This window comes from Caretta caretta, chromosome 3, assembly GCF_965140235.1.
Source record: "Caretta caretta isolate rCarCar2 chromosome 3, rCarCar1.hap1, whole genome shotgun sequence".
Lineage (NCBI taxonomy): Eukaryota > Metazoa > Chordata > Testudines > Cheloniidae > Caretta > Caretta caretta.
The window spans coordinates 127,529,351-127,545,175 of NC_134208.1; the positions used below are offsets into that span (position 1 = coordinate 127,529,351).

Genomic DNA, 15,825 nt, shown 5'->3' on the forward strand with positions numbered 1-15,825 from the left:
GGTCACTTTATACCAGTGGAAGAGCACAAAGCAACTGGAGTGTGGCTCAGGATTCAGAACCATTGTCAGCTGAGAATAATCAAACAAGTTTTCCAGTTAATTTAATATTAAAAGCATATTTTTAAAATAAGTCATTCAATAAAGCTAAGCAGGATAGGTGGGACGAGCCAAAGTACTTTAGTGGATCCCTGTTTTAGACATCTGAGTCCATGTTTTAGGAACCCAAGTCCCTCTTTTGCCTCCACTGCGATCCTCAATACTCCCACTGAACCCTGAAGGCACCCACGCTCACTCAGCACCTACATTTTTCCATAGTAAAAGTTCTGTAGGCACCTATGTTCCTGCCTCTGTGCATGTTCATTGCTGTCTTCCTCTAGGTGTTCAGCCATCTATCTCCTGCCTAAGTCCCAGAGTGATCCATGAACCAAGGGAAGATAGTCCTTAGCCCACCTAAGTAGAGGCAGTGCCCAATCCAGTAGGTGTGCTCAAAAGGTCCCATTCAAAATTCTGTCAAAGGAGGACGAGGTGGTGGTGCTGCCGCCCACCTTATAACTTTTAGCCCAGTGTCTAAAGCACTCGCCTGAGAGGCGGGAGACCCCATGTTCAACTCCCCCCTTTCCGTCAAAGGGGGAGGAAGGATTCAAAACAGGGGTTTCCCACCTCTCAGAGTGCTCAAACCCCTGAGCTAGGGGTATTCAGATGTGGGGTTCTCTCAAGCTCTCCTGGCAAAGCTGTTCCACTGTGGATAAATAATGAAAGAATGGTTGGAACAGGTGGACTGGACCCGGGGTCTCCCAGGCTGATAATTTCATGTAGGTTTCACATGAGACATCTGTATGCTGCAAATTTGCACATTCAAGCAGGGAACGGAGAAGCTGACAGCCTGCTAGTCACTACATGGGGGGCATTTTTAAAAGTGCTCCTAATTAATGTATACCTAAGGAGCTGGGACAAGTTGTTATATCCCATCTAAAAGTTTTTTTTGTTCTGCACCAGTGTGTTGGAGCAGTGAGATGGGATCATCCAATAGGAATAGGAAAACATAACACAGTTAATTGCTTATGAGTGCATGGTGGGGGCTTTGGCATTGGTTGACTTTGGTCTTTCAGGCTGTCCTCTGTTTCTATTGGATCCTTCCTCTATAGTTCCTAAATCCTAGTCTATTATTCTCTCTCTCAGAAAGCTGAACAAGAGTTTTGCACTTGACTTGTCCTTTTCCACTAAGGGAAACGATGGATGCACTTTATTTTATAAATGTCCTGAATTTTTTTTATTGGCCCTCCTATTGTAAAATTTAGTTTCTCAAGCACAGTGTTGTACATAGGTTTTTAAAAATCTACAAGAATGTTTCTGGTTACATAACAGTACTTCTAAAAGGTATAGTAGCCAAAACTTGACTTCCAATTTGACTGTCTATTATAACACCATGCAACCATCTCAGGCCCTGATCCTGCAAATGCCTTTGCATATATTTAACTCTACTGCTGTGAGTAATCCCATAAAAATTAGAAGGGCTACTCACAGAAGTAAAGTTAAGCACATGTGTAAGTGTGTGCAGGATCAGGGCTTCAGTAAACAAATGGCAGCCTATGGTATCTAAAAATGAATCTACCTCTAGGGCCAATCCTGCCATTCTCACTGCAGTCAATGGGAGTTTTACCTGAAAAGGATGGCAAAATTGGACTCAGAGACAACGAAGAAACTTACTGACTGAAATGGAAGTTGGATTGGTGCCTAGTATTGTGTGATGAGAAAAGGAGACTGTACTACAACTTAAAATGGTAGCAGAATAATCCTTGCTCTGGCTCTAGAGTACATTATTAAAGACAACTGGCATCAACAGTCATTTTTCCACTGCAGAATGACATTTTTAGGGTTTTTTTCTTTGTTGTTAAGTGTACATCAAAGCCTTTTGCACCACTAAAATAATAAACCAACAGAAGGGGTAGATTTCCATACCTGTTGAGGTCAAGTTTTTGGTAGAGATCCAATGTTCTACCAAAATATTTCTTTTGAGAATTAAGAGGCTCCACTGTGGCTGCACAGGTCCCATGTTTCTCCCACTCATGCTTCCTATGGGAACAAAGCTAAATTCAGTTTTTAGGAGACATGGAATCTGCCCAGGTATACTCAAAGAGCTAAGAGAAAGTCCCTTTAAGATAAAGCATTCTTATCCAAATATTAGTATAAGAACAAGCATATGACAGATGAAGTTAATAACTGAAACAGGAGAAAACCACCACATCTCTTACAAACAACTGCACATATAATCAGCTAGCGTAGGCAAAAATCCCACTCCAAACCCCCCAAATCCTCTTCCTGTATCGCCCTGCACCTCAGTACAAGTCAGCAGAGATACTGATTTCTACAAATACATCTTGTTCACTTTGCCATAGGTGCCAGGTGCGAAAATGAGAAGCCTCCCATTCCCGGTGCCAGCATCTCAGACTGAGACTGGATTAGATGTGATAAGGCAGAGAACCCTAGCATGTAGCAGAGCACACAACACAAAGAGAAAACACTGCTGTAGGAAGGCAGATTTTCACAGTTCTATTAGTGCAAATTGCTAAGGAAATATCAGGATGAGATAATCGTTTGATCAAAAGAAGAGAGACGCTAACTTGCCCACTGACTGAGACCATAAATGTTACAGTCAGTGGCAGAGCTAGGAACAGCTACATTTTACACACTGGGCTTCAGGGTTTTGTGGATTCTGAATTGTAACAAGACTTACAAAGCCATCCAGTAACAGGATGTATTTTTCAAGTCTGATAACAATTTAGTGCCACATACAGTAGAACGTACAATACAAAAGCCCTGCCTTCATGAAATTTTATTATTTAGTACAGAAACAGAGTTCTATCTGGCTGGTGAACTGGGAACATTTTTTTTCAGTAATACTGCATGAGATAGTTTCAGACTGTCCTATAAACTATACAAGAGAGAAAAAGAGGATGGTCCATTGGTTAAGGTACTAGTCTGGGACTGGGATATCTGTGTTCAATTCCCTATCCTTCAACAGACATTCTGTATGACCCTGGCAAATAGATTAGTATCTCTGTGACTCAGTTTTCCACCTGTAAATTAGGAATAAGTAATACTTCCCTACCTCGCAGGAGTGTTGTAAGGATAAACATATTGAAGATTGCGATGTGCCCAGGAACTATGGTGATGGTGGGCCGTATAAATAGCTTACACAGATACAGAAAACCATCTGAAAAATATGCATTGTGGGCTAACTTAGGTAAGCAGAACATACCCAAGTTAGTCACGGCTTGACAAAATTTAGTCATATTAGTGAGATAAAAAATGTATTATGAGAAATGAGTCATGTTCAGAAAGTTAACCTTTGAGAATTTGTTTAAAGTGTTAACATTTCTAAATTTCTTTTAGTATAAACTTTAGTGAGGTCTTGTACACTATGGTAGCAGGCCATGCATCAAATCGAACTTTAAAAACAATGAAGATGTCTGAAAACCTGGTTTCTTACTATAATGTCAAGGCTATCAGTATCCCAGAATGTAATGCAAAAAAAAAAAAAAAAGGCCATACTCTATTTTGTCAGTGGACTAACACATACAAAGCAGGAGATTCAGCTATATCTCAAGGCATATTTACTGTGAAAGATGCAGGTGTGGAATCTTTAACACGGACATCCTTTTCCCAAAATGTTCATTAGTGACTGGGGTTAAATAGATGTCAGCACAAAACACAAAAAGCTTGTCATGAATGACTAAAAAAATCCCTTCACTTTTGGGATGCCTTGCTTTCAATCCCTTGACTCTTGTGATGCCCCCTTTATACATCACAAAGAAGGGGCATAAGTCCAGTTTTTTTTCTTCTTCAGGATGCCTTTGAGTTATATGTTTACAATAAAAGTTAAAGAACTTAAAGTATGAAAACTCTTATTAAATACTTGGAATTGGAAAAAATGACATTTACTTTTGAGCTGGGAGTGAGTATGAAGACTGAGTTCAAGATTTGGGGATTGGGGGTGGTTATGTGTAACTGGAAGACTGCAGAAGTACTGAAATTAGGGGGTTACAATGAAAATGTTTCTCTCATTGCTATAGATTTGTTTCTTTAGAGTCAATACAAATGTGACAGATCAGAATCTATCTGTATGTATCCATACCAAACTACAAACCAGAGGGTCTGCAGCTTTGGTGGAACTTTAGAAGCATGCAGCAGCTGCTTGGAAGAACTGCTGATAGTTTCAGGGCCTGGGCAACCGGACTGTAGTGTCTCCACTGCCAAGAGCTCTGCCCAGCACAGCAAGAACCCATGGGACCCAAAGTTTGGGTTCACTACAGCATGGTGAGTGTCCAGGATGGGGTGCTTGCCCCAGCTTGTAACAAAAAAAATAAGATAACCCTTCTTAAAGAGAAGCTACCTATTTTGTACAGCACAGCTACATGAAAGAAGAGAAAAGATGTAGAAATAATTCATTCTTTTTAACTGTTGAGTATGGGAATGTGGCATTTTACCTTCACCTCTTCCACTTAACACAAAACACAACTAAGGAAACTATGGAAACTGCAGAGATCCCTAGTGAAAAATACGAGACCAATTTCTTTCTTCTCTAATGCTCAGGAAGGCCTTGATTTCTCAAAGCACTTGTGTGGCAAACAGCAAGAGAGGCAAGGTCACCACACTTGAGCATCAGCTCATGCTTGTGCCGAATATGGATGCAAGACAGTCCTCTGTACAGGCAGAAAAGAGTAAATAAACAAACTACCCAACAACAAACCTCTTGTGGATCTCCCTGACCCTCAGCAGCATGGGGGGAAAAAAAAGAGGCAAGGCATTACTGCACAACAGGTGTGTCTGAGGACACGAGTTCAAAGGCTCAGCATTCAAATGGAGTACTCAGTGAGACAGTCCCTCTTTTGATTTCCTTCTGCTAATGGGCATGCAAGGGAACTCACTTATGCAACCTGCCCTGCTCCATCACTTTTTACCGTGTGCTGACATCAGTAATTCTGCCTCTGCACTACGCAGAGCTGCAGAATGCCCACAATGCAGCAAAAATTGTTATGCTCACCATTGTAGACGGAAGATGGGGTGTCCAAACAGCACTGCAGAGTTCTGCTCCACTTTACAGGAGCACTGAAGCCTGAGTGTGTCTGGCAGACAAAGCTAGAGTCATATCAGGTGGGTCTGAGAACTAAACAAATGCAGTGGCTCACAGGCATGTAGATACTGAGGGAGGAATAATGAGGAGCTGCAACACACAGATGTCCATAACTTGCAGTACTCAAAGGGGATTAGATGCAGATAGTTGCCAGGTCTGTTGATTCTTTCTTCTGCGCTGTACACATTTGGGTTGAGCCTACAGCCTTATATGTTTGGGCTGAACAATCTTTTCAAGAATTTCCCCCTAAACAATTACTCCACAAGGGACACTTTCAATTTAAAAATGATAAATTATAGAATACATACATTTCTCTTTCCTATGTTACTAAGATCTTAGATTCTTAAGTGGAAGGATTTTTTAAAATCCATTTACTTGTCACTTTCTATGCTCTTTAATATAATTCTTTCATTTAGCTTTCAAAAAATCTATTTAGTCCATTTCACTTTTAGGTCTTCATGCTGAATTTTCAGGGTTTTATATTGTAAAAAGGAATATTTACAAGGAATGCTTATTTGTTTCATTAGAACTATTTTAACTAAAGTAAAAAATGTGGAAGCATTTCAGCGGTGTTAGGTTTGCTAAAAGCTTGTAGATTCATAAAATCTATAATTAGAGCCATATTTAAGGCAACACTGTCCCTTATTAAACAGCTCCCAGTATTAAAGGGAAGGATTTCTCACACAGTCAACAAATACTGGTCACAGAAAAAGAATTAAAACATACCTAAACCAACTGCCATATTGCTTTTATACTGCTGGTTTCCCAAGGTTATTTCAACTTTTGGCAAGACTGTTGTTGGCTAGCTTTTGAGTTAGAAATGCTAAACAGCATCAGTAGCCATGATGAAATATGGGACTAGAGCGGATTCAAAGTTTTGAAGGATTTTTTTTTTCATTTTGATCAAATAGCCGTTTTTCACCAGCAAACTTGTATGAAAATATTTCACTTATGTTTATCAGGACCTGCTGTCCACTACCATGATATCATATCTTGACTTTCCCCCTCAGAAAAAAGAAACAAGCTCCTACATTCACTCTTCAGGCCAAAAGCTCCCAACTGTTTCAATGAGCAAAGTGAAGTAAAGAGCAGTTGATCAGGGTGCAGGAAGTGCCAGTTCTGTGGCATGTTTGTCTCGCCCTGGAACTAGGCGGGGATTGGGCTTTCTATGTAGGAAGAGGGCAGGGTCAAAAGGACAGCCACTCTCCCTGCCTGCTTTATGATACTCCCCCGGAGAATTTTCAGTCCAATAGGTTGAGATAAACTACCCAATCCTAATGGAAAGCACCTCAGAAACTAAGTCAGTGAAGGATTTTAACTCAGCAGCTGGGAGAATCTAATAAAATACTGAATGAGTCCATTAACTTTTTGGGTTGAGGTTTTGGGCAGGAAAGGCTCTTCGTTCACAGGCATGCTCTATTGCCTTTTCACATCTATACAAGGAACCCGTGGTGTGAAACAGACTTACAATGTCTCTACTGAGCCAGCAACTTCAAGCATTTATCAAGGAGATATGAAAAATTAATACATTTTGTGACAAAGCTCTGTTCTTGTCTCCGTGGGTCCTGCACTTCCCGGTGGATTTTGCTAGCCTCAGAGGCTCACTGTGACCCTCCACGTAGCCCTTCTCTCTCTAGAGGCAAGGGTCACAGCCTACTGAGCCATTTTCATCATAAGCCAGCGAGGGAGGTGAGGAGAAGTTATCCTCCCTTGCACAGTCTCTGTTGTCTCCCAGTCTCAGTGATTCATCAGGAGGGCAAAGGGGGGAGCCCGGACCCACCCTCTACTTCGGGCTCCAGCCCAGGGACCCTAATAGTATCAGCTATGGTAGCTGACTTTTTAGAAACAGGATGCGTACAATTCCCTGGGCTACTTCTCCACAGCAACCCACACTTCCTCAAGATCCACTTCACCCTTACCTCAGGGCCTCTTTCCTCGTGCCTGATATGGTGTATACTGCTCAGTCTCTCCAACAGCGCAACTTCCTCCTACAGCTCCTGACATGCATGCCCACCTGACTAACTGGGAGGCTTTTAACTAGTTTCAGCCAGCCCATGATTGGCTTCAGGTGTCCCAATCAACCTAGTTGTCCTCCCTGCCTTCTGGAAAGATCTTAATTGACCTGGAGCAGCTGCCATTTGCTTATTCTGGTAACAGGGATTTCTTTAGCCTGTGACTAATATAACTGACTCCCATTACTTTACTATAGCCATCTGGCCTTGCCCCGTCACAATTTGCAATGGGAGAAAGAAAGAAAATAGTTTTTATCTTCCCTTCTTTGACTGAACACAGAGAAGATATGGAAACCATAGTAACGAGCTTAGCCTACTGCAAACACCAAAGACCTTGCAGAATACTATACACAGTAAGAATCATGTTTATCCTGTTACTAATATTACTAATGTTACTAACTGCAGTCCTGCTTTCCGAACACAGTCCTCCGTCCTATAAATGTGACCTACAGTCTTGATTCCCAGAACTATGCCCTTGTGTTTAGCTGTACTAAAATGCATGTTGTTAAGTGAGGACATTTTACAGTAAGTTCTACAGAGGAATATGGATCAAACCTATCTTTATCATTATTTATTGCTTCACCAACTTGTGGGCCATCTGTAAATATTAGCAACACTAATTTTATATTTATTTCCAGATTATTGATAAAGATAATGAATAGAGCTGGGGAAAGAACAGGTCCCTGTGGGAAACCATAAGAAACACCAACATTGGATGATGACTCCCATTTAGGGTTTTGGGGGTTTTTTTTAGATCTATCAGTTAACCAGTTTTTAAATAAATCCAATATGGGCTGCACTGATTTTTGTATAGTGCTTTTACAAAACAAAAACAAAAAACAAAAAAACAAGAAACCTCCGGATATTGTGTGGAGCTACATCAAAATGCCTTACAGAATTATATGTGTAGGATGTCAACACAGTTACCTTTGTCAACCAATCTTGTAATCTCAAAGAACACTATCAAGTTTGTTTGACAAGAACTCACAGGTTCTTGATTGGTTGTTCTCTGCACCTTCATATACTTCTTGTAGGAGGAATGTCTCTCTCTCCTTCCCTCTTTAAATGTGTGCCATTTTACCAGTCCTATAGGAATGTGTGATACACCTACAGGAGGTCTGTATATGACACTTATCAGGTCTAGATGACTGCACTGACTGTCATGGTAGTCACTGGGACACAATAAAGGCGTAAGGGCCGACACAATAAAGGCGTAAGGGCCGACACAAGTAAACCTTTGGAAGACTGAGGCCAGAGATTCTGCTTTCATGTAAATATTAATATTGACAAAGAATAAGAGACACAGAAGGAAAGTGCAGAATCATTTCTAAAGTTGTTTTTCCAAGGTTTTCCATGCAACTCCAGCAAGCATCTGAAGCCTGGTACCAAAGGCTCCTTCAGATAGTCATTCAGAAAGACTATAAGATACATCCAAAATTATTTTCCATTGTAGCTTGAACTCACCAGAACTGGGTGCGATTAGGAGATGAATGGAGTATATCAGGCCAGTAGTGTCTCATGTCTGGCAAGAGATCCTAGAAATTAAAAATATGTATCTACCCTGAAAAGTGACTTCATACTCAACATACATAAATGGATACAATTTCAAAAGATTGCCCAATTACTTAAAGATTCTTGGCTGAAACCCATTATATAAGTGAAAAAAATTATTGCTAGGCGAGTAAGAGGTTTTATGCGCTGATATGGTTAAAATGTATCCTTATGGCTGTTTCAGATGCAAATGTATAATTAGATTTTGAAACACTGTACAAAAATATTTCCTTTCTTGAAATAAGATATGTTTCTGTAACTTTTAATTAACTGATTAATTTCTGCAACCCTACAGAAATCCTGTTAAATTGTATGGTTCCTGTCTTACTCATCTCCAGACTTTAATCCCCCACCCTGTATTATAAAGCAATGTTTGACTGAAAAACGGACTTTTCCGTTCTTTATGGTTTGAAAGAAGTCAAATTGATCATAGAACTTACTGTTCAGCTCTCCTTAATTTGCATTCTCTGCACCCCAGCTTGCAGATGTACCTCACCTCTGGGAAAGGACAGGCTGCAGCCACCACTACTTTCAATTCCCTTATTGGTTCAATCAGGGGAACAGCTTTAAGCAACAGATGACGCTCAACAGGAGTCCTACTACTGGATGCTATGTGGAAAATGCACTCCCAGGTGCTGGGCCGCCCAGCAGTACAGAAGTTGCAAGGGGTGCACTAGTTGTACCCTCCCCTCCAGAAAGATTTTTTGCCCCGGGTGGCCCAGAGCCAGTGTTCTGCCAATTTCTACTTGAAAGGACAAGGGAATGACTCAAGCCATGTGTATATACAAAACCAATGGTGATTTGAGGGAGTTGTTGAACTTCATCGAGACTTAGAATAAGGGAATAAAGCACCTAATGAATGTTGGAATGGGAATTTTTAAAAGCGTAACCATCTCAGATCACAAATTAAATCAGAAGTGATATGCTATGAAGTTATATATATATATATTTGGGATTTGAAAACGTAATTGTGTTCAATCCTGCTCAGAATTAACATTTTAATTTAAATAAATTAAATTACCTTAATTTCAGTCACATTGAAGTGCCATGTTCTATTACATTCGTCTACTTTATCAGGCCTAGGGAAGAAATATACAAATGAAAACAGAATGCCCACTATTAGGTACTTGGTGGAAAAAGTCATGTCACGGAGCTACATTTCAAAGTTACAAGATTATAGCTTTGAAATTTGAGTTTAAAAATCCAAGGCACCCAAGTCAATCTCTTCAGCATTTTAACCAACACAAACACATTAAAATTCATTACGTGCTAATTGTGTCTGAACTCTTCTAAGTGCAGAGGACCCTGTTGTGCCCTTCACACCACTTTAGCTATGCATAAAGTTCCTGAGTGGTGTGGAGGATTTTGCCTGGGTCCTCTCCAATGAAGTCAATTCCACCCTAACTGAGTCACTCAACTTATGATTCCCAGACCCACACAAATTCTAGCTGCCTTGGACCCTAGCTGTGATGCTGTTGACAGTTTTATAGAGGATAGGCTACTAATCTGTTGTATGTTTTCTTGCAATCACTTATATTTTTAATGAAAAGTCTCTACATCTTCACAGAGATTCCAGCCAGTTGTTTCCTTTGAGACAGACATGTTTTTCACAAATTTCTATGAGTTTTTTGTAACAGGTTTAGACTCCTGAGGCCACACTCAGTCATGAGACACAAACAAGTGCTCTGAACTCGGAAAAAGAGGAAGCTATACTCCTTTACATTAGCAACTTTGGAAATAGACTTTTAAAAAAGAGCTTATCCTGCAATTTGATTTGTGTGCCTGCACATGATCACCAAGCATGTGAGATCATATGTCAGCAGTGTACTGAACTATACAACTTTGGTCTCTGGCTAGAGCAGGGTTCTTATATTTCAATACGCTACACATTCCTAAGACTCAGTGGAGCATCCACCAGCACAAAAAACTAAACATCCTGGTAAGTTAGAGGTCTGACTTGAACCTGCAAAGGCACAAATTCAGTGATAAATGGGATTTTGCTCTGAAAACTGCCTGTGGAAAACATGATAACTTCTCCCTCCTCAGGTCTGCTCCTTGTATGTATTCAAAGTCAGATCAGCAGACAAAGTATATTTTTTATTATTATTCTTTTTAATTCTGCAGAGCCAACAGAACAAAGAAGAGAGAATGAACTGAAGTCTGTTTTTGGATGCATCATCATCAGTATTGTATACTAAGATCTGACCAGTTGTATCTGCGAAGATTCCTTTGATGGTAACTGGTTGCTGAGGCACCAACAAGAGCATAATTTGAAGACAATGGAATGGGAATACAGAGGGCTTAACTGGACCTGTGGGATTTTTATTATTGGAAAAGGAAAAAACCGATCTTGACTCTCAGTGCCTGATTCTCAACTTGCACTGGTTTTACACTCATGTAAATCCATTGACTTTAGCTGATTTACACGAGTAGACAATTGGGCCTTCAGAACCCAAGTGAATTTGTAGGACTGATAGAAAACAGCATTTGTACTTGTAAACGAGCACATTTAATAAGGGAATTGTTTGGACACAACAAACATGTAACCCTCAATCCCATGTTTACAAAGTCATTTTTCAGATTAGAAACACACTTCAAAAGTTTCTCATAATTTCCCTTCCATAGGTGGAATGGAAAAGGGGAAAACATATCTTAAATTGATGTGACTTTATTATCAAAATTAGAAGTCATATGTCATGCTCTTAAACCTCTGTGAGCTATGCTACTGAAAATGCCTACATAAAACTATAAGACCAAGCAACTCAAGGAGAAACACACTATAAATTAGGCATTTTAATATGCATACTACTGGGTAAATTTGCAGTGAAAGCAGAAATAAAACTGATAAGACAAATTTTAGAGAAGTTACATTCTGTATCAAGGCTGGTGATGTTTTTAGTTGGATTACAGACCACAGTTTGGAGCTGTTTACGGTTGCTGAAAGTCTGTGTATTAATCCTTATGAAACATAATATGAACATTTTCTTCCTCAAACTCCTGTCTAGAATCAAATAACTAATCCCTGTAATGCCTAAATACTATCATCCCCATTCTACAGATTAAAAAAAAAAATCATTGAGTTATTTACCCAAAGCTACTGCAGGAGTCAATGCCAGAGATGGGATTAGAGCCCACACTGGCTTCCAGTCCTGTGCTCAAATCACACACCATGGGTGAAACTCTGCTCCTCTGAAATCAATAGGAGTTTTGCCATAGGATTCTATGGAGCCAGAATTTTGTGCCATGGCTCTTTCAGATTTACAATTCCATAGCAGAGAAGCACAACTGTGTCCTTTTTAATAAGGATATAGACCAGATTCAATGCTGCTTTAAGTGGTTACAGATCCACTGACCCCAAGTTTAAGAGTCTGATTCTTCTCTCCCTCACACTCATTTTACAGCATTGTCTCTAATGAAGTTATTTCTGATTTACACTGGTGTAAATAGGAGGAGAATCAAGCCCTTACACTTGAAGTCAATGAGGCTGTACCTGCTTACGCCAGCACTGAATTTAGACCAACATGGCATTCTTTTCCAATTTGAAATTTAAAGGATTTGTTTTAAGTTCTTACCATAGTCCATGAATTGTCCAGTACTGGGGGGGATCTTTGCAGTCATTCTCACTCATCTAAAGAAAGCAAAAGTCCATAACATTTATTAAATACATTGCTTAGTCAGAGATCACCTAATCCATTTTGGGTTTAAAAGCATTAGAGCATGCTAAGGGACTTACCACAAACATGCTGAATGAGCAGCACAAATATATGAAAGATCAAGGGCAGATTCTCAGTTAGTGTAAATCAGCATAGCTGCATTCACTTAGATGGACTAAGTCTTATTTAGATCTAATGAGGATCTGGCCTGCAGTTCCCAGCAGTTTCCTATTTAAGAGATCAACAAACCTTTTCATTGAGTTCAGAGTTCCCAAAACAAAGAGATTTTAAACACTGTGAGAAGCCATCAATCGTGTGTTAGTGAAATCAACCAGGGCCAGTTTTAGGGGCAGGCCAGTAGGGCAGTTGCCCTGGGCGCCAACTTCCCGGGGAGCACCACTCCGCTGTGCCATTTTTTCCCCCACTCCACTGGTTAGCCAGCTAAGCCACTCTTGGGGGAACAAAAATGTTCTCCGGCCCTGACGCCAGCAACAGTTTGTACATGTGCATGAGCAATTCTACTGCTGGTATAAAGAAAATGAGACAATCCAGATTGCTGCAGTATGCAGCACTCTATTGGCTGCAAAATCCAAGTAGACATACAATGATTAAGGGAGAGAACCACACCAGCATTCACAGCCCAAATAATTACCTATGCAAATCATTAACTACTAAAGAAAGGGCAGAACAGTACATACAGGAACTTCCGAGGAGCTCAGTAAATATAATATGGGGGCCCAGTCTTGCAAATGCTAATCCCACTGATTTCAGTTTAACTACTTGCTTGAGCACGGATTATTACTATTCTATAAGGGTTGGGGTTCCCCGCCTGAAAGGAAGCAAAGCCCTTGATTACACAGGGAGAGCAGAGCACTCTGTGCATAAAATGTTGTTTTTAGTGTAGGTTATATGCTTCTGATCAGTCACTAAACTTGATGCTCAGACTGTCAGACTCGGTGTTGTTTTTTTTTTTTTGGTACTTTCCCCAGTATTCTGCCTGGTGACCACCAAATAGTTTAATGTAAATATTTATTAAAAAACAAAAACTCCCTACTAGCTTCTCTTTTAATCTCTGCATGTTCCTTTCTGCCCTAATTAGTGTGATTCACTTTGTCAGAGCAGTAGCTCTGACACTGCAAAAGGACAGAATAAGACCTGTAACCTCACTAATTGTCTAGGCTTCTACAGTCCTATGCCATGCATAAAACAGCATGCTTAATTTTTCACATTTGCTTTCCATGTGTGTCAGTTTCCTTTCTCTCTGATCTTGCCACCTACATAGTCTAGTCACTAGACTGCAATTAAACCCAGTGTCTGTTTTATTCCAGAAGGGAAATTAGACAAACAACATCACTCCTCAAAGGAGGCAGGCTTTGTGAAATCAAAACACTTCAGATAGCTAAACCAGAAATACAGTCAATTAACAACTATCCAGTAAGTTACATCTTCCCTGGAACACTGTCTTACACCTAAATAGCTCGGACCACTAAGTTTGCTAATCACTTGGGGCCTGCTCCAGCTCCCATCAAAGTAAATGGCAAAACTTCCATTAACTTCAGTGCAAGCTGGATCAAGACCTTGCTTTGAAATTCCTAGAAAGTCAAACATCAAAGGCTGACAGTCCTTCAAATTGAAGTCCTTCTTAGACTGGTATGAACATAGATTAAACTCGCCAAGCTTGAAATTCAATTGGCTTGCACTTTATGTAATCATTTGAAACCTATGCAAACTGAGTGCAAGCAAGTGATGAATTCTGATCTGGTAGCATTTTAGACCAAACTTTGCACGGGCGTAAATGGACAAGGTGCAAGGTACCAGAGAATCAGGCCCACCACACGGAACCGGCTGGCACAGTACCTTTTACAGATTTCACTTTCTCTATATTACCCTCCAAATTTCAGAGTAGCAGCCGTGTTAGTCTGTATCTGCAAAAAGAACAGGAGTACTTGTGGCACCTTAGAGACTAACAAATTTGTTAGTCTCTAAGGTGCCACAAGTACTCCTGTTCTTCTTCAGATTTGTGGTTCTTTGAGATATTGTAGCTGGTGTGGAAGAAGAGGAGTAATATGGTTTTGAACATTTTGACAACCATTTGGCAATCAGACTGTATAGCACAGTCCAATTTGGTATGATAAGCCATCTTTCAAATTGTATTAGAAAAAACAGAATGCAGATGCAAGCCACCAGAGGGCCCATTTATCACTTCTTATAATGAAAGGAAGAATGGTGTGTTGGTTAGAGCCCTATCCTTGGGAGACCTGGGTTCATTCCCAGTTCTGCCACATACTTCCTATGTGATCCCAGGCAAGTTATCTCTATGGATCAGCTCTCTGTCTGTAAAATGAGGATAATAGCACTGCCCTACTTAATAAGGTGTTGTGAGGATACATATATTAAAGACTGTGAGGTGCTCAGAGACCATGGTATTGGAGGCCATATAAGTACCTACAATAAATAGATCTAGTTTAAATGAAAATCTACTTCATTTATATAGATCCTACAAAAATAAGTTCATCCAGGCTAAACACCAAAGCAACCGTGAAAATGGAAACTAGAGGCTGGTTTCTGTATTTACAATATAAACGGATTGTTTATGGGGACCGTATGGGAAAAGAGCTGTCTTGCTTCAGAATGCGTACCAGACTCTCATGAATATGTAGCACAGGCCACTTGCAAGCAAACATTTGCTGGAAATACTCACAAATGTGTAGAACTATAACACAATTGCTCTGAGGTAACCTGGTTTTAGAACAAGCTCCTTCAGAAGAATACAATATGTTAGTGCTCGGGGTAAAATGTATCTATAGTGGGACACGTCTCTTGGGTAATACCAGTACAAACATGAGACTATCCAGTTCGGAGAAGGAACATATTGTAAAGGCAACTGTACAGTTAAATAATTTTGGAAATATGAAAGGCATAACTGACAAAATTGCAGGCCATCAAGCCAACTCATTTTTAGAAACAGCAACGTTTGCACATGACTAACAGAGGAACAAAGGAACAACTTTATTTGGTGTCCATAAGCAAGGACTTTTTGGTCTAATGACAGATCAAAACAGTAGTGGTTCACCATAATCTCTTTGATTGCTGAACTCTATTTTATTTGATGTGTCTCTTTTCCCTTGTAACCTTTAATATGCAGTCACAACTAAAACCCTGTAGCTAGGAACGTCTTTGGTCACATCAGTATTATTGAAAACTGGTTTAATTCTTAAATGAAATGTGTGATGCTGGCAGGCCAGGCGCCAGCTCATGCTAAGGTCCCTGTGTCTCAAGTTAACACTGATAAATACATAGCTGGAATCTGTCTGGCTTACTTGGGGGTTAAAATTGATAGAATAATTGGGACACAAATACATAGAAGAAAGTGAAATTGTTCGAATTACAAGCAAAAGTGTTTAGATTATTGAATGCTTGGGAGTTGCTGCATGCATTAATCTTATTTGTAATATCTGTGTTCCAAACTGTAATG

At 40.0% G+C, this 15,825-nt stretch overlaps 1 protein-coding gene across 3 annotated transcripts in view; it reads right to left on the reverse strand.

Annotated features, from left to right (window-relative positions):
* Positions 1 to 15,825, reverse strand: part of RNASET2 (ribonuclease T2) — a 72,018-nt gene that overhangs the window by 39,114 nt on the left and 17,079 nt on the right. For all 3 annotated transcript variants that reach the window (XM_048844022.2, XM_048844019.2, XM_048844023.2), the window contains exons 4-7: positions 12,270 to 12,325; positions 9,719 to 9,776; positions 8,611 to 8,681; positions 1,960 to 2,073 (exon numbers count right to left, since the gene is read on the reverse strand). In XM_048844022.2, coding sequence (XP_048699979.1) covers positions 1,960 to 2,073; positions 8,611 to 8,681; positions 9,719 to 9,776; positions 12,270 to 12,325 — 299 coding nt within the window. The remainder of the gene's footprint in view (positions 1 to 1,959; positions 2,074 to 8,610; positions 8,682 to 9,718; positions 9,777 to 12,269; positions 12,326 to 15,825) is intronic.